The 18966-nt window shown below is 46.5% G+C and overlaps 1 protein-coding gene across 1 annotated transcript in view; it reads left to right on the top strand.

Annotated features, from left to right (window-relative positions):
* Positions 1–2735: 2735 nt before the first annotated feature.
* flna (filamin A, alpha (actin binding protein 280)) overlaps positions 2736–18966 on the top strand; it is a 28373-nt gene continuing 12142 nt past the window's right edge. The window contains exons 1-22 of the mRNA XM_028992723.1: positions 2736–2879; positions 5569–6068; positions 10508–10759; positions 10928–11025; positions 11943–12090; positions 12175–12293; positions 12467–12544; positions 12632–12794; positions 14204–14404; positions 15117–15254; positions 15349–15475; positions 16056–16192; positions 16279–16475; positions 16573–16686; positions 16764–16907; positions 17024–17147; positions 17253–17413; positions 17500–17590; positions 17697–17866; positions 18051–18168; positions 18257–18519; positions 18601–18919. Coding sequence (XP_028848556.1) covers positions 5708–6068; positions 10508–10759; positions 10928–11025; positions 11943–12090; positions 12175–12293; positions 12467–12544; positions 12632–12794; positions 14204–14404; positions 15117–15254; positions 15349–15475; positions 16056–16192; positions 16279–16475; positions 16573–16686; positions 16764–16907; positions 17024–17147; positions 17253–17413; positions 17500–17590; positions 17697–17866; positions 18051–18168; positions 18257–18519; positions 18601–18919 — 3523 coding nt within the window. The 5' untranslated portion in view covers positions 2736–2879; positions 5569–5707. The remainder of the gene's footprint in view (positions 2880–5568; positions 6069–10507; positions 10760–10927; positions 11026–11942; positions 12091–12174; positions 12294–12466; positions 12545–12631; positions 12795–14203; positions 14405–15116; positions 15255–15348; positions 15476–16055; positions 16193–16278; positions 16476–16572; positions 16687–16763; positions 16908–17023; positions 17148–17252; positions 17414–17499; positions 17591–17696; positions 17867–18050; positions 18169–18256; positions 18520–18600; positions 18920–18966) is intronic.

The following is an 18966-nucleotide window of genomic DNA, read 5'->3' on the forward strand; positions in this document are numbered from 1 at the left end:
GGGGAACAGAGGCACTCCCCATCTGCGATGACTTCATGTGAATTCGAAGTCATTTCGCTGCGCAATGAACTGGAGAACAAAGAAGGAAGACTCCCATTACGCACTCCGTCCTTCAGACTGTGATTCACAGCAGAGTAACGTGCCCTCAAACTGCAACAGATGGTACTGCTGGCACCCCTCGCATTAAAACCCTCGGCCCGTGTCTGTTTGAATGGCTGCAGGTGTGTGTGTGTGTGTGTGTGTGTGTGTGTGTAAACAGGTCTGTTCAGATGATATCAGGTGCAGCCATATGTCCCCAAATATGAGTCGTGCAGGCTGTTTTTCAGTCTCGGTGAACAGACGGAGATATAATCACTAGCCCTGCCATTTGGTGTATTTAAATACCTGAACCGCATGTCTTTAAGGAAAAATCAAAGATTATATTGGCTATGAAGTGCGAATCTAAAGCTGTCTCTTAAGAGTCAGGAGCCAGGTACCATCCACATAGCAGTAGATTATTGTGTGGTGTGTGTGTGTATCTACCATGTGCATTTTCCTCAAAATTGAAAATATTTGTGACTTTGATTTCTCATTTGTTTGTGCACCTATGTAAACTGAAACAAGAACTGCTGTTTTACACTCACACAAGATGCACCTTTTGTAGCATCAGCAACTTGAAATCTTAAGACTAAGTACATGCTTTCGGAGCCTTCTCAGGTGCTGCAGAGGCTTACAGGATGCTCAAATGTTGTTCACCTTTTCGTTCAAGAGGCAACAGCATATCACATGGCATTACAACCAGTAGTTACAGGGACAGTCCCCCAGGAGACACTCAGGGTTAAGTGTCTTGCTCAGGGACACAAAGGCAGTAAGTGGGGTTTGAACCTGGGACTTGGTGGTCTTCTTCCACCCCTATGTAGCGCTGAGACCTTGGTCATGGCCTTAAGTCACTTTAAAGGTAAGAAAAGGTTTGAAATGTTTAATTTTTTTACATCCTGAACAGAGGTTTGTACGTTGTGTTTACTGTATATACAGTTAAGTAACCTAATATTCAAGCACTTGAATAACACGGGACCATGTCATACCATCAGATATGTGTGTTTGATCCAAGATAAACCCCTGGGGTGTTTTTTCATGGAAACTATGCCATATCTGTCATTGGAACTTCCTGTCTACATGCAACAAAAGCAGATGACACCACCTCCACCCAGTGGTGACCCAATCAGGCCTCTATGACAGAAAGATACTCGCTTGCTCATTCCAGTAATAATCGTCCGTACACTGTGAGGTGACGGCGGTAAAAACGAGGACTCCGTCTGATGACACACACAGAATGAGAATGGTGGAAAATATGTGCAAAACGGTGTAAAAATGTGCAAAAGTGGGATCAGAGCGCTGAAGTCCTGCCCTCTCGCTGTCTCCTCTGGCTTTCATCTCCGGGCTGTGACCGGACTAATTCTGGCTTTACTGTTCATAAAACACAACTTTTATTACTTCAGATCTGGAATCCAAATGATGTCAGATTTTCCCATTTTCACAGCCGGGCATATGGAATACCTTTTGTCTCGTTAGAGTAATGGCGGTCGTAGTTTAGCAAATAATCACTGGAGAAGTTCTTGAAAACCTCAGGATCTAGGCAAGAACAGAAAACAAGGCTGGGATTTTTTTATTTTATTTTATTGCTCTGGTGTACATCACGAGGTGCTGCCATGTACTCATCTGCTTCCTCTCTGCTCTTCTTCGCCCCGAGCCCCACCTTTTTACTGCCGAACAGAACAGAGGGATCTGATCTTGCCCGTCTTGTCTGGATCCGTACAGGCCGAGCGCAGATTCTCGCGAGGAATGCGACGTGAAAGCGAACGCAGCTGCCAAATTGCACTGGCTGCCAGGCTGAAGAAGTGGCCGCATTGGAGCACGGCTATCGCTCACACCCGCACCGACCTTCTCAATGTACCCTGACACGCTCGGCACAAAACAAACGGGAGTTGCCGATGCCTGCACCTCAGGGCGAAACTTAGAAAGCAATCTGTCATTTTCCCTGAGGGCCACGCCGCCGGATGTTAGCATGCTTGGATTAGAAATGCATTTGCCCTGGGCCTTTCACAATCGGTCTGCAGAGCAAATTGTGCAAGTGGATTAATGAGTTTTTAGTGATGTGATGATGTGATATTTCACAGTGAGATTATAAAACAGTAAGGATAATTTGTCATTTATCCTTGTTTTTTTTTTTTTTCATTTTTGGTGCTCACAAGGAACAATTGACATCATTAAATTACATGTTAACTAGTCGAAATGTCGATATTCAGAATAACATAATGGATATCGGAAAATATGTGCAAATATTAAATGTAAATAGGTGTGTGTTTGATAACTAATCTGTTTTAGCGTTTGCGAATAGTAATAATATGTGCTTTTCTCCTTGTCAGAATGTTGCTGCAGAAAGGTGAAATACTGGATATCTGAAAGACAGCCCAATAGACCCAATAGAGTGGGAAACGTGACGTCATTTCTCCCAGAATGATGTAGTGGACGTCAAAAAGAGAAATGTTCATTTTGACTAGGATGAATTCAGTTATGGACATCTGCATATCCATTCTAACATGTGATATGTTAAAAAAAAAAAAAAACGCTTGCCAGGAGGCGCGCTCGGGAGGAGGGTGGTGACATCATACCTTTAAAATCCGAAGGCGCGGTCGCCGGTGTGACGTCAGCGCGCCCTGCAACGCGCTCACCCAGGAGAGAGAGAGAGAGAGAGAGAGAGAGAGAGAGAGAGAGTAAACCATCTCGCTTTACCAATTAAGGCGGTTGGACAGGGGGTGAGGGAAGACCATGGGGTGTCACTCTTGTTCTTCCTCGAGCTCGTAGAACAGTCATTTCCCCAGGGAGGCTCGTCCGGGAGGGTGAGGCTGCTACACACACACACACACACACACGCACACACGCTCGTACGGGATACAGAGTGGGGCCGACGCCGCGCACCGGTTGCATGTAAGTCCGGACGGAGATTCGTTCTCCATCTCTGTGTTTGCATGTCCTCCGAACTCCGAGGTGTTCGACGCGAGGGTCCGTTACCTGCAGGTTCCCCGTGGAACCAGATGTTCGGACCTGGCGCTTTTAATCTGACGATAGTGGGAAGACCGCATTTACTTTACTTTACTTGGCAGACGCTTTTATCCAAAGCGACATACAAGAGGAAGACACCAGCCATTCCCGTTCGGTTTCTATAGATTTGTGAGCCCTGATAGGGAAAATGTACCGAGTGGCAGAACGTGGTTTTAAGGGGTTTGATCCTGAACGCTTTGAAAAGCCCGAGTCTGTTTGTTACTTTGCATGTCAGCTCGAGTTTTTCCTCGGAAAGCGTGATTTCTCTCGTTGCGTGTTATCAGCGCCGAACATTGGCCGGGTTCGAACGCGAGTCACGTGACTCCCGAGCGGCTCGCTATCGGAGCCGCGCAATTCTCCGCGGGATTTAAAACGCATCAGTCGTGTAATCTAATTAAGGCCTCCTCGCCAAATAAGGCGAAATGTGGAAAAGCGCCGTTCCCCGTCCCGCCGCTGGTGGGGTTGGTGCGCCCCCCAGCGCCGCGAGTGGGATTTACACGCCCCGCCCTCCAATTAACGCGCCTCGCCATTGAGAGTCTTCAGCAGAGCGAACAACTGGCCCAAATGGCCCCGTCTTGATAAGCGACGTATTAAATACGTGAGGCGCCTGCAGACTAAATGCTAGTGGCGGCATTTGTGGGCCTGATGGAAGAAAACAGGCCACCCACATCCTGTTTTCATCGCAGCGCTGCAGTGGCAGGCCCCGAGCAGGGTGCAGGGTGCAGGTTTTTGCCGGTGTCGGGCACGTCTGCTGGGGCGGGCCAGTTCAGTCCAGTTAAACCCCACCGATGTTCCTTACGGAGGGGCGTGGCTTCAGCAGCGCCGGTTGGTCGTTAGGTAGATTCCCAGTTGCCCGGTGAAGTGAGATGAACCTTGTCTGGTTGGAATCATTTCAGCTGCTTGTGAAGTAACGTCAACTCGTCTTCCCACAAACCCGCTGCGGGAGTTAAAAGCCAGAAAGGGCCCTGCGTTTGGTCAAGTTCCTGGATCGTTTCCTCTCTCCTGCTTCTAATTAAGGTGAAAGCGAAGTGATTGTCATTGTGAAACACTGCAGCACAGCACACGGTGTCCTCTGCTTTTAACCATCACCCTTGGTGAGCTGTGGGCAGCCGTGACAGGCGCCCGGGTTCAGTGTGTGGGGATAGGGGTTCGAACCCGCTAGGCCACCACCTCCCCCGGTGACGCATGCATGGTCACTAGAGGGAGCTGGCCAATCAGCACAGGGCAGAAGTGGATGTTCCCTTTTACTTGCTGTAACTCGGTACCAGCACAGTGAAGAACTGGACTGCATGCTGTAACGCAGCAGGCGGGTTAGTGGGTCAAATAAAAGTGGGAACAGCCTCTGGTGCATTACTCCGCGAATCCTCAAAGGGGCGCTAAAGAATAACGAGAGGTTCCTACTGTGCGCCAGTCTCTCCAAGACATTATGTTTTACTACATCTGGCAAATGTCCGCAATTTTTAATTTTGCCCCTGTGTCCATTATCCTGTGATTGGACATGGGCCTGGTATACTGGCAACCGAAAGAATGAAGTAATAAAACACCGTGAGTAATGAAGGAACCGTGCCGCTGTCTAATTTCTGGGCGTCCTTCGCTGTTTTACATCCATTAATCCATCATGGGCTCAGATAGTTGAGAACTGCATAATTAATGTTGTCACCGCAGCAGAAATGATGAGGCGTATGTATGCTGTAATGTGAAATTATGGGCGATGGGGTCTGATTGAAACCCCCTCCTATAGTCTTGTTTGAGGTCAAGGGGCACGGGCTGGTTGTTAAGACACAGCATTCCTCAGATTCTCTTCGAGGCGCACAAGCAGAAACAACGGCCAAAGGAAACATTCTTTAAAGACCGTGTCCTCACATGAGTTTTTGGCAGTTGCCTTATTTAGTAATAGGCAGCATTACAGCCGCTCCCGCTCCTTAAACCACTTCCACCCAATGACTTTCTTACACCGAAGGGAGGAAGCCGTGGCACGTATCCTGCCGGGGAGGTTTATGGCAGGCGGGCTACTGTTGGAGGCCAGACAGCTGACACACAAAAAAAAAAAAAAAAAAAAAAAAAACTATTCTGTTATCTTTTCACATAACAACGGAGATAAAACGGAGATGGGGAAGGGGGGTGTCTAGACATCCGGACATCGTGACCAAACTGGCAGTCTGGTACATGCATTACATGCGCCCCCTAAAACCAAGTAACATTCTTCTTATATATTACAAATCTATTCTGTCACAGCTTTTTTATTTATTTTTTGATTGTCAACATATTCCACACACTTCAAACAAGCCTTCTTTTACCAGGAGTTTAGAAAAGTTTTAACGCTTCTGCCGCACCTTAGCAGTGGTTATTAAGCTGTGGATTTAAATGAAATATTTTTGATATGTTTTTAATAATCCAGTTCCCGCTGCTGTTAAGAAGGAACTTTTGGGAAGCGATAAATTGGGATAATTCATACTTTTCTACCTTTTTCTGCTTTTTTTTCTACAGTGAAGCGGAGAGAGAAAGAGATATAAAAAAAAAAACACACGTAAAAAGAAGGAAAAGTGGAAGATTGTGCGCTGCGACAGACTCCACCCTTGAGAAGGCTAGACGGCGCGCTAATAGGGAGAGAGCCGAGTGAATAAAAATGAGCAGTCAGCACCCACGCCTCCACCAGTCGAGTCCCGCACCCACCGCCGCGGAGAAGGACGCAGACATGCCCGCCACCGAGAAGGATCTAGCCGAGGACGCGCCATGGAAGAAGATCCAGCAGAACACCTTCACCCGCTGGTGCAACGAGCACCTGAAGTGCGTCAACAAGCGCATCGCGAACCTGCAGACGGACCTGAGCGACGGGCTGCGGCTGATCGGGCTGCTGGAGGTGCTCAGCCAGAAGAAGATGTTCCGCAAGTACAACCAGCGGCCGACGTTCCGCCAGATGCAGCTGGAGAACGTGTCGGTGGCGCTGGAGTTCCTGGAGAAGGAGAACATCAAGCTCGTGTCTATAGGTTTGTGCCCCGCCGCGGCTTCACTTCACTACTCGCTTGCGTTGTAACGGGACGCGCTGGTTCCTTTAAAAACGCCCGCGCAACGTTAGCGGAACGTTACGCGCGTCCGCGCCCTGCAGGCGACATTGAAACATGTTCTAGATGCTGTAAAAGTTATAATTTTTCATTTAATTCCGTTCCAAATGCGTGTATAGGGCGGCCGGGGCGGAGGATAGCGCCCATGTTTCCACGTAGGAGACCCGGGGAGGAGGCGCTGTGGTCCGCCGGTCCGGGCCATGATTGATGGGCTGCGTGCTGGAAGGCGTCTTAACAAATGGGGGCGGCCTGTTTCTGTACAAGCCCCTTTCTGTCCAGAATTAAAAAAAAAACAAAAAAAAAAGTATATATATGTATTGAATTAATTTAAATTAGCCATACATGGCTCCAAAGTAAAACTAGTGTTTGAAGTGGCAGTAAATGGCAAAATGTTAGCATATTAGCATGTTTACTCTGGGTCTGCTGCATGGAGGTTCTGAAGATGAGGAGACTTTACTCCGTTTGTTCTGTTTTTAAGTGCTCGTTGTAAAGGTACAGCAGCCGGTTTTCGGACGGATCGGGCCTGAGTTAGATTACACCATGACTGGGGTCGGAAGTGCCGGAGGTGGCATGATGTGGCCCTGCCAGCAGTGTCTGGAATAGTTTGTCAGAGCTGAGGACCACGCCCTCTGGAAGAGAACAAGTTGGATGTAACACGGCCCGAGATCTCCCTTACTGGCTGAATGCACGTTTTCATATTTTGTCCGTGCCGATTTACGTTCAGAACGAAAGGAGAGCGTTCAGAATTGAGGTGGCGTAAATGGCGACGAACCCGCTTGCCTCATCTGGGTGGACTGGGCAGGGCCGCACAGGAAGAAGATCCTCCAGCCCTGACGTTTGTTTGACGTTCCTAGGTGTGGCTCCCACATCTTGGTCTAAATTCCACTGGTCAGGAATGAACTTGCTTGCAGACATGTTAAATCAGGGCCGTAATAAGTGTTTTGGAAGACGCCTGAAGCGGACGAGGTTGATGAGGGATTGTGAAAGAGCTCGCCAGGAACACCGTGAACCTGCGTAGGGCTTGTGGCCGGAGGCTCCGTACGTACGAGGCTGCCAATGTTACCTTCCCGTGTCTGTTAACCTGTGAAAGGGGGGCAGAAGTGACCCGTGGGGCATGTCCTCAGGCCTCCAGCAACTTCCTCTGCTGTGTTTCCTGGGTAAAGATGCCAGGACTTCCTCTTCTCCAGACTGGCCGCTCGGTTTTACTTTTGCGTGAAGGGCAAGCACCTTCACAGCAGCACCTTCACATTCAGAGATTCCTACGATGTGGTGCACCTTTGACCTTGTGCAAGAACACATCAGCAGCCTCTACTTCGTCTGTCTGGCTCATTGTGAGTCACAGAAATCTGTGCGTTTTACTGGAAGCCGTACGGAGGCTCTGTTGCATTATAAAGCCACGTGGGGACTCTAATTGATATAATTGTCTGTGCCTGTTTGAGTGTGATTGGCACACAAATGACTGTGATTGCAGGAAAGGCCCTCAGGTCTCCATAATTCACTTACCCTGGAAGATAAAGGAACTGGGCACAGTGGGACTTGATTCAGGTTGATTTTGATTGATGAGCTGTGACTACTGGACCTTTTTTTTTTTTTTAAATCTCTCTGCTTGTCTGTCTCTGTGCGACACCCATCCTGCCAACATCACGTTTTTAAATGTTTTTTTTTATGTCTTTCAGATACGTCTGTGTTTTAAACGTATTGGAGATACGGCCCCAGTCTCAACTGTGGGACTAAAAGCTGGTCTCCATCCAGTAACACGGCCAGCGGAGCCAAATGACAATCCGGTCTTGTCAATATGGGGTTTTACAAAAGCCCCAACACAGCAGTTTTCAGTATTTCAGTCTCTCTCTCGGTCTCTCTCACACCCCCTTTCCCTCCCTCCCTTTCTCGCCCTCCCTCGCTCTCTCGCTGTAATCAGAAACCTTGTAGTGGGGGAATGGGTCGCCTGCCAGGATCAAGTTTGCTTCTGCCCTTTTAAGGCTAAAAAACCAAGGGGAACGTTTCCAGCCGGGGAGAGGAGGAGGAGGACGAGGAAGAGGAGGAGGAGCGGGGGAGAGAAAGGGAGGGGTGACTGGAAGGAGCAGAAAGGAAAGTCAGAAGTTGTCTAGGAACAGGAACTCAGCTAGAAGACATCATGTTTTACATGCGCTGCCCACTTTTTCTTTTAACTTCCCGCACTGAAGGTTCCGTCACTGAAGGTTCAACTCTTCCTGAAATGGCACGGAACGGTGGTGGTGGTGGTGGTGTAAATGCTGAACTGACTTCGGGGGAGGGCCGGAGGGGGTTAAAGTGTAGGCGTCGCAGGGTGACTAGGTAGGCGGGAGCGCTGACCGCAGACCCTGGACTCGGTGATAAGTCCTTATTGGAATGTGTGCGATTTCCTCTGCTGGGGCACGGCTGAGTGCTGATGTCCCGGGTCAGATATGGGCAGCTCTGCTTTCTGCTAATTGGGGGTTTTCCGGTGTCTGTTGAAGGACCTGCTCAGCACTGGAAAACTCTGCTGGTTGATCAAACTTTTTGAATCGTGCGCAGATCAGGCTTGTCTGTATAGGCAGTTTCCATGGCATCCAGAGACAGTGAGTCATGGGAATGTCCTGCACTCCCCTCATGAGTCCGGTGCCACCCATCATCCAACCCACCACCCCACTCTTTCACTGTTGGTGATGAATGTCAAGTTTTGGAATTCTTCTTTATTTAAATTTTTTTTTTTTTGGCCCCCCCTAATTTCTTGGTCCAACTTTCTTGCTTTTTAATCCGGTGGGTGGCTCACAGCATCAATGCCCAAAAAAGACTTGAATAAAGACCATGGGCTTTGTGGTGGTGTGTTGGGAATGCTGCTTGGATTCCTGTCAGGATTTATTATAATTTTTTTGTGTGTGTGTGTGTGTGTGCTATACCTTTCCTCTCCAGAAGTCTGTCTATATGTTTTTTTGTATTTTTGTGTTTTATTAATTGTCCTCTCCTCTTCATGCACCGTTAGAACATACCTAGTAATCCCACATCTCGTCTGGGCTGGTAATACTTGAGCGGGCTTCTAAATTTCAACACTTGCCTGATCAGCACCATTCTTTCCTTTTTATGTCTGATATTTGCCTGTGCTTGCGCTCAAGGTAGGGGACCACGCCCATCTGCTGCAACTTGTCACTTTGTTAAATTGTTTCAGCAGGCTCCTACTTGCACAATGGTGTGCAATCATCTCCTCCTTCCACCTGGCCCTGCTGCTTACCTTAAGGACCGGGCAGTTAAGCAGAAGCAATAGAACGTGTATATTAGTTGAGGTTGACCACGGGGAAGTTGTTGAGGTGCTTCCTTGCAAATATGAGAGGGAGTCACAGCCGGTTGCCAGTACTGCCTGGTATCAGGATTTTTCTCTGTTTGGTTCTCATGGTGGCTAGACTAGATTTACAAAAATGTAAGATGTAGCACAAGTTGGCATGCAGGTCTAAAAAAAAGACTTGTAGAAAGTGTAAGGTGGGGCTCGTCCTGTAGCACTATGTCTCCAGTGAGTCCCCGATTGCATGGGGACCTCACCAGGCTGCGTTCTGAAGTTGTACGTGATCGAGTGTACTGCTGGATAACTGGAAACAGACACTGGGGCTGTAACATGCAGAATTTCTGTGGTGGTGTGGAAGGACACAGTTGTACTGTGGACCCGAAATCGTTCTCATTCGTCGTCAAGTTCTGCACCAGCAAATTTCACATTCTGGACAGATTACATCCTTCATTTCTTCATGCCAGTTACAGGATGGAACAGTTACAGAAACCACGGACTAGTGGCTTGACCATATCTGAGAGCTTTCTGCAGAAACAGAAGAGCCGCAGGAGGAGCCACACCCATCCCTTAATGCACGATCGCCTCTTCTGTCACCACTGTGACCTGGTTCATCTCTGTGTGTGTTTACTAGGCGTGCACCGACGTGTGTGTGTGTGTAGTTGCTACTCCCCTGCCATTTGAGGAAGAGGTTGTTAAGTTGACAGTCCGTTTTTGACTGAAGTTGTTTCATCTGGACAGGAAGGGTGTGTGTGTGTGTGTGTGTGTGTGTATGTGTGATTTGTGCTTCAGTGAGAAATGGTCTGCCTTGGGTGCTGGTATGGGTGGAGTATGACTAAAGAACGCTTCCTCTCACACACTCGCCCACCCACTGCAAGACGAGACAACCTGTGCACTCGTTTGTTATCAAAGAAAATGGATAGGTCATAAATCCCAGGCTCAATATATCTTCTTTTTTTAAAATCTGTGTTGTGAAACATAATTATTTCAAAAGAGCTTTCAAATAAGTTTTTTTTTTTTTTTTTTTTTTTTTTTGACTCAGTCTGTCCTCATGCTCCTGTGACCTCTTCTATCTGCTTTGTTTTGACCCCAGACAGCAAAGCAATTGTGGACGGCAACCTGAAGCTCATCCTAGGTCTGATATGGACCCTCATTCTCCACTACTCCATCTCCATGCCCATGTGGGACGAGGAAGAGGAGACGGAGGAGAGCAAGCAGAAGACCCCCAAGCAGAGGCTCCTGGGATGGATCCAGAACAAGCTCCCCGAGCTTCCAATCACCAATTTCAGTCGCGACTGGCAATCTGGCAAGGCCCTGGGTGCTCTGGTGGACAGCTGTGCTCCAGGTAAGCGTTTAAGAGCGTTGATGCTTCTGTAATGGAAGAGAGCACTGTAGGTTCATCAGGAATTTTTGTGCCCTTGAAGAAGAATGAACAGTAATAAACAGAAGCATGTTGTGGTTAAAAGTATACTTGACGTCTGGACAACTTGACTGTGGTTTTGTTGACTTCTAGGCCTCTGTCCGGACTGGGACTCCTGGGATCAGACCAAGCCTGTGGACAACGCACGGGAGGCAATGCAGCAGGCTGATGAGTGGCTGGGTGTTCCTCAGGTAACCATGCTGGGCCTCTCTCTTATTCTGACTGGCCTTCAGTTTCTCCTTGTTTCTGTCACCCTCTCAGATGTTGGTTTAACCAGGAAAAAAGCAGCAATAAAGATAATGATTGTAATTAATTTATTTAAAAAATAAACTACAATTTGGACTCCTCCAAATTGATCACTTTGAGTTGGTTAAAGAGAGACTGAATGCAAAGGTGTACAAAATTGACTTCAATTACTGTGGTTTTCTTGTTCATCAACGAATGCCTAATCTTTGTGTTCAAAGTGCCATTGTTCATTGCTTTACATGCGAAATGTAGATATGTTTGTGGTCCAACTGATAATCAGGTTTCTGAAGTAGGAGAGGGCAGAATAACGGTTAGTTGTTAGTTGTTTTTTTTTTTTTAATTGAATGAGCCACTTCCCTTGGTTACATCAGAACAAGAGCAATCTCTTTTTTTTTTTTTTTTTTTTTTTTTTTTTTTTTCTCTCTCATTGCATTTACTATTCTGATGGTCTGACCAATTTTTTTTTGCACTTTGAGCAAGAGTTTTGTTTCTAGTAGCCATAGGCACATGACTTCTGTTTTACGGATGTTGAGTTCTCAGACTTCTCAGTGCATTTCAGGTCAAGGTGTCTGTCAGCCTTGTCGCGTGCCACCGCTGCCAGTCTCGGCACAGACTGTGCTGCCTGTTTGTACTTGTGGTTGGCACAGTTTCCGCTCATGAGTTATGCTTCTGCACTGTGAAAGTCTGTATTAACCCATGGCTGGGTTTTTGTCTGAAATAATGTTTTGCGAACGGTCAGCTTATTTCTGCTGATGTTCTTTTGTCCCCAGGATATTTAGTAATAGTTTAAGAAATAGTACAGGAAAGGCTGACAACCATCTAAATGCCAGCATCTTCTTCTCTACTTTAATTCATTTGCCAGGTGATCACTCCAGAGGAGATTGTTGACCCCAACGTAGATGAGCACTCCGTCATGACCTACCTGTCCCAGTTCCCCAAGGCTAAACTCAAACCTGGTGCCCCCCTGCGCCCCAAACTCAACCCAAAGAAGGCCCGTGCATATGGACCAGGTGAATTTAAAGGAAACCAACATTATGCACTCTACGTATGATCCAACGTAGACTGCAGTGTCCTTAAATCTGCATTTTGTTCAGGCATTGAGCCCGCTGGGAATGTTGTGATGAAGAAGGCCGTGTTCACAGTGGAGACCATCAGTGCTGGTATGGGAGAGGTGCTGGTCTATGTAGAGGACCCTGCAGGACATCGCGAGGAAGTAAGGATATCACTGCGCTTTTTCAGTGTGACCTTGGGTGGCATTAAGATTAATGTTCCGTAGCAGATTATATGCATTTCGGTAGAGCATTTTGGTTAACTAATCATATTTTTTTTTTTATTTGGAATATATATAAAAACAGTTTTTTTTTTTCCTCCCATCCCTCTTGATAGGCAAAAGTCACTCCTAACAATGATAAGAACCGCACCTACTCTGTTTTCTATGTTCCAAAAGTCACTGGACAACACAAGGTAATGGGATTCGTTATCCATGAGCCACTAGCCACCCGATGGAAAGGACTTTTACCAAACATGGGCTTTATATGTGGTGTCTTTCAGGTTACGGTGCTGTTTGCTGGCCAGCATATCTCTAAGAGCCCATTCGAGGTAGATGTGGGAATGGCACAGGGAGACTCAAGCAAGGTCACGGCACAGGGCCCTGGCCTCGAGGCCACTGGCAACATTGCAAACAAGGCCACGTATTTTGATGTCTACACTGCAGGTACTGATCTTCAGCATGCGTGGTCTCATTATATGGGAATGGAATTTCATTATATGGTTCCTACATGTATTTGTTTCTACTGTGTGTATGACAAATCAATATTTCTTGTAAATAAGTTTAACTAATGCCAGTCTTAAATGCCAGGGTCTTGTAAGAAACCTCCAGTCACCCTACCAGTTACACATATTTTATGTTAAAGACGTAAAAGTGTAATACTTCGTTACATTTTACATTTACATTTACAGCATTTATCAGACGCCCTTATCCAGAGCGACTTACAATCAGTAGTTACAGGGACAGTCCCCCTGGAGACACTCAGGGTTAAGTGTCTTGCTCAGGGACACAATGGTAGTAAGCTTTTTGGTTATGTTTGCAATATTTGCATATTGGTTCACTGTTTACTTGCAACATTTGCAATACTGTGGTCTGTAGCAGTTGCAGAAAGCATTTCACTGCACATCATACCGTGTATGACTGTGTATGTGAAAAATAAAATTTGAATTTGAATTTGAAATTGTCATTCAATAGCAATGTGCAGTGAGTCTTACATGACTTTTTTTTTTTTTTTCTTTTATTGGTCCACTTATACTGTATCTAAAGTCTCTTCTGGAAAATTCAGCCTTGGTGTGGTATTACAGCCAGTCACACGATGAGATTTCCCCGGAACGTGCCGTTTCAGTATCTGTAGCTTTAAATGGCAAAAAGGACGAGAGGCGGGATACGGTTCACACAACGAAATGTGTCCTCTGCTTTAAAGCCTCACCTTGGTGAGCAGTGGGCAGCTCATGGGGAGCAGGGTGTGGTGACGGTGCTTTGTTCAGTGGGACCTCAGTTTCACCTTGGCGGTTTGGGATTCGAACCGGCAACCTTCTGATTACGGGGCCACTTCCTTACTGCTAGGCCACTACTGCCCCTGAAAGAAGGAGAGCTGCCTATAGAAGTTGACTGGGCATTCGTGGAAATGACATCAACACTATTGACCAACCACAATGTTTGGTGTCGTGTCGCCGTTTTTCCAGAAAAATTTTAATGAACCCACTGGTTCTTCAGCTTCATGTGTGGCTGAACTAAAAAAATACATCTGTGCTCATTTTTGCATCCAATAACTGTGGAGATAATGTTTTTTTTTTTTTTTTTTTTTTTTTTGGGGGGGGGATTCTATGGGTGGAAAAATCATGAGAAAGGGGAGGTAACCAAATTCCAGATCCGACCGTCTGAGCTGCCGCTCTCTGAACAGCGAAGCAGAATGACCAACGCACGCTTTACACCATTTTCATCATTTCTAGCCACCGCAGGACCATAGACGGGCTAGGGGAAATCGTTAATGTTAGGGGACCTTTTAAATCGAACATGTTGAAACCTGCAGAAACCCTGAGCAGTTTTGTAATCTCTTGCTCTGTGAACAACAGGAGCTGGTGTGGGTGAGGTGGAAGTGGTCATCGCGGACCCGAGCGGCAAGAAGGACACTGTGGAATGTAACATTGAGGATAAAGGCAACAGCAGCTACCGCTGCACTTACAAGCCCGTCCTGGAGGGACAGCACACCATCTACATCACCTTTGCAGGGGGCCAGATCTCCAAAAGCCCCTACACTGTCAACGTGGGAGAGGGTAGGAGGCTTACAGACGTCTTACGCCCGAGTCGGTTCTCCTGCTTTCTTCTTTGTCTCTGCTGTTCATCTTCTGCCTTTTCTGTTTCGTCCTGAAAGACAGGTGGCGTCTGTGTCCGCTGACTTTTCCCCTTGTGTCTTTTGGAGCAGCCTCTTTGTTTCCTGTTTCCTTGGACCTTTCTTGGGTACTCAAACTGTCGCTTGGCGTTTGACTTTTGTGCATGTTTTTCTTGCCACCAACGTGAGTCAGACGTTTCGTCTGGTCCATGTTTGTTTTACAAACGCATGAGATTACTGTGAAAATAACATTTTTTTTTTTTTTTATATATATATACAAGGTTTTTTTTTTTTTTTTTTTTTTTTTTTTCCCCTCCAGTCAGTTTTCCAAAGATTGTTTGTCCACTTCCCTAAATTTCATGTGGTTTTGTTTTCCAAGAGGGATATTTATAATGCTGAATATTTATCAGGGCATTGCCAACTTCCTCTAGTGACACACTCTTCCCTAAAATATGAGTCCCCTGACTAAAGCTGTAGAACATTTTCTTATAGTCTTATAGACTGTAGTGGATGTCGGTGGCTTGTATCTCGCCCGCATCGAGATGCTTCCTGTCCTCAGGGAGTCGCCTCAGATTATACTTTGCAGAGTATAATTTTTGGAGGCAGGAATAACCTGACTCTTGTCTCTCTTATTTCTAAATCTCTCTTTCTTTCAGCCTGTAATCCAAGTCTAGTCAGAGCGAAAGGTCGCGGGCTGCAGCCTAAAGGCCTCAGGGTTAAGGAGACTGCAGAGTTTAAGGTGTACACCAAGGGTGCGGGTACTGGAGACCTGAAAGTCACCATCAAAGGCCCCAGTGAGTGAACAGCAGATTAACTGCAGTTTGTTGTGCCGTGAGATTCGAAAATGGGCAAACCCTTTCATGAATTCTGTTTGTGACCCTCCTACAGAAGGACTAGAGGAACCGTGTAAGAAGAAGGACCTGGGAGATGGAGTCTACGGCTTTGAATATTACCCCTCCACGACCGGAAACTACATTATCACCATCACATGGGGCGCACAGCACATCCCCCGCAGGTTCGGCCCTTTTGCTGTGGTGGGAGGGGGTTTTTGAGGTGTTTGCAAGTGTCACATTCGCAAATTGACAGACTGGAATTCCAGATTCCAGACTGGAATTATTTCTGCTGATCTCTCTGCATCTCTGCATGAGGTAGCGACGCCGAGATCATGTGTCTAATGTCTTCTGGCGCTGCCTGTACGGGGGTATTGCAGCCAAAGAAAATGTTGTAAGAAATGAGGTGACTGTTACTCCCTGATTCATTCTCACAACGGTTTTTAAATACTTCAGTATAAGGAAGTAGGGTGTGTGAAATCTTTCAATCACTATGGGCTCCTCCCATTTCAAAGTTTTGTTTTCTGGGGGATAGAAATAATTACACGCCAATGAAAAAGGTTTATGAATAGCAAGCATTTTGTTGTTTTTCATAATTTGCATAAATATTCTTGATGTGATGTGACATTTGTGAACAAATTGCCCCAGATGGAGCGTCTTACTAGTGCCCCAAAAAACAGGTCCGTGGGGCCCTATCTGATTTCTCCAGTTGTAGCAGACAGGGCTCTGTGTAACTAACAGAAGTGTTTTCTTGTTTATTCCCAGTCCTTTCGAGGTAAAAATTGGGCCCGAGGCAGGACCACAGCAGGTGCGTGCTTGGGGACCAGGACTGGAGAGTGGTGTTGTGGGCAAGTCTGCTGACTTTGTGGTAGAGGCTGTTGGAGACGATGTTGGGACTCTTGGTGAGTTTGTCGGAATAGTCTACGCAGGACCGATTTTGGAACCAACTGAGACCCCAGTCGAGTAAAGTCCTTTGCTCTCTCTGTAGGCTTCTCCGTGGAGGGTCCGTCACCAGCCAAGATAGAGTGCGACGATAAAGGCGATGGCTCATGTGACGTCCGCTACTGGCCCACTGAACCCGGCGAGTACGCCGTACATGTGCTGTGCAAGAATGAGGACATTCAGCTCAGTCCCTTCATGGCTGAGATTCAACCTGCTCCAGGGAAAGACTTTTACCCTGATAAGGTGATTATGTGTCACAAATAAATCCCCTGGCTACATAGCTGGCAGAAATAAAACCATGTTCAACCATGTCAGATATAACAAATTTTCCCTTTTACAGGTGAAAGCTTATGGTCCAGGCCTTCAGAGCAATGGGCTATCCATGGGCAAACCTGCAGAATTTACTGTGGATGCCAAGCTGGCAGGCTCAGCTCCACTGAAGATTCAGGCTCAGGTTGGTCTGTCTACTTTAAATCTATTTAATAAATCAAGAGAAGGAAATATATAATATAGTCTTTGTTTACATTGCAGGACAGAGATGGGAACCCAGTGGACGTCCAGGTCAAGGACAACGGAAACGGGACCTACAGCTGCAGTTACACACCCAGGAAGCCCCTCAAGCACACACTCATGGTGTCCTGGGGTGGAGTCAACATCCCAGAAAGCCCCTTTAGGGTAAATTCTGCCAGTTTTCATTTAGGATTAATTAGCTTGAACAGAGTTTTGCAGTGTATTTGGATGGAATTGTGTAGCAGGTAAGCAAGTTTTTTTTGTTTTTTTTTTTCTTCTAGATGAACATTGGTGCTGGCTGCCACCCTAACAAGGTAAAAGTCTCTGGACCAGGAGTTGCAAAGACTGGTCTGAAGGCTTTTGAACCAACATACTTCACTGTGGACTGTGCCGAAGCTGGCCAGGGTAAAGCCTTACTAATGGCAAACATTCAACTGAAGACGTGCTTGCTGGCTGAAAAGGAGAATCCATGTTTTTTTGGGTTTTTTTTCTGTTCTCCCCCCACTGCAGGTGACATCAGTATTGGAATCAAATGTGCCCCTGGTGTGGTGGGATCAGCAGAGGCTGACATCGATTTTGACATAATCAGAAATGACAATGACACTTTCACTGTTAAATACACCCCTCCTGGTGCTGGGAGCTACACAATCATGGTGCTCTTTGCTGATCAGGTGACCTGGTTTTGCATTCAAAAAATATATAGCTTGATTAACCACTGTCTACGTGTTTTCTTGATCGTAGATTGTTCTTTTCCCAGGCCATTCCTATGACTCCTATCAGAATTAAGGTCGATCCATCACATGATGCCAGCAAAGTCAAAGCAGAAGGTCCTGGACTCAGCCGCAGTGGTGAGACTTTATAATCCCTTCTACAGAGTCTATTTGTCTGACTCTTTTTGATGTTCGTTTGTGCAATTTATTGTCCTTATCACTTCTGATTATTTTTCTTCTTTAGGTGTTGAGCTGAATAAGCCTACCCACTTTACAGTGAACACCAAAGCTGCTGGCAAAGCCAAACTGGATGCCCAGTTCACTGGGCCAATCAAGGCCGATGTTGTCCGCGACTTTGAAATAGTCAACAACCATGACAGCACGTACACTGTCAAATACACTCCTGTACAACAGGTGAGAATTGTTTTGACTGCAGCGCCTGCACTGGACAAATCATTTTAATGAGTGGTGAAATTGGTATGTCTAGTGGTTTAAAAAAAAGTATGCAAGATGCTGGACTCCATAATTTGTTGTTTGGATGTTTTATAACCGAAGCAATGATAATGATCAATAATGGATTGTATGGCTTTTCTTTCAGGGAAATGTTGGCGTTAATGTGACTTATGGAGGAGATTCTATTCCCAAAAGTCCTTTCTCTGTTGCTGTTGCACCTTCTGTGGACCTGAGCAAAGTCAAAGTATCAGGCATTGGAAACAGTATGTTTTCTCTTTTTGTACTTCTTACACAAATCTCAGGTTTGAGAATTAGAATTTTATGAACAATTGAATGAATCTTTCTTGACAGCAATGCCTGTTGGAAAAGATCAGGATATCACGGTCCGATCAAAAGGTGCTGGAGGTCAGGGTAAGGTTGCAGCCAAGGTGACAGGCCCAGGGGGTAAATCTGTGCCATGCAAGGTGGAGCCTGGCCTCAGCCCTGAGACCAGCCAGGTTCGCTTCATTCCCAGGGAGAAAGGACCGTACGAGTTGGAGCTCACCTACGACGGTGCCCCAATCCCTGGTAGCCCATTCCCTGTGGAGGGTGTGGCTCCCACTGACCCATCCAAGGTTAGAAGGGAACATACTGATAGATTCAGTAATGCTCATTTGTGATCTAGCACATCAATTCAAGTACCTTATTTAATCCAGGTCCGCTGTTCCGGTCCTGGACTTGAGCGTGCAAAAGTGGGAGAGACTGGCCAGTTCAGTGTGGACTGCACCAACGCTGGTCCGGCTGAGCTGACCATCGAGATCATCTCCGACAATGGCACTGAGGCGGAGGTCCATATCCAGGATAATGGAGATGGGACCTACACAATCACATACATTCCACTGTATCCTGGCACCTACACCCTTACCATCCGCTATGGAGGCCAGGATGTGCCCAACTTCCCTGCCCGGCTTAATGTTGAGCCAGCTGTGGACTCCAGTGGTGTTAAAGTATTTGGACCTGGTGTGGAAGGCAAAGGTAATTTTTATTTTATTTTATTTTTTTGTAGGTTTTAGTTGATAGAT

Source organism: Denticeps clupeoides, chromosome 10 (genome assembly GCF_900700375.1).
Source record: "Denticeps clupeoides chromosome 10, fDenClu1.1, whole genome shotgun sequence".
NCBI classification, from domain to species: Eukaryota; Metazoa; Chordata; class Actinopteri; order Clupeiformes; family Denticipitidae; genus Denticeps; species Denticeps clupeoides.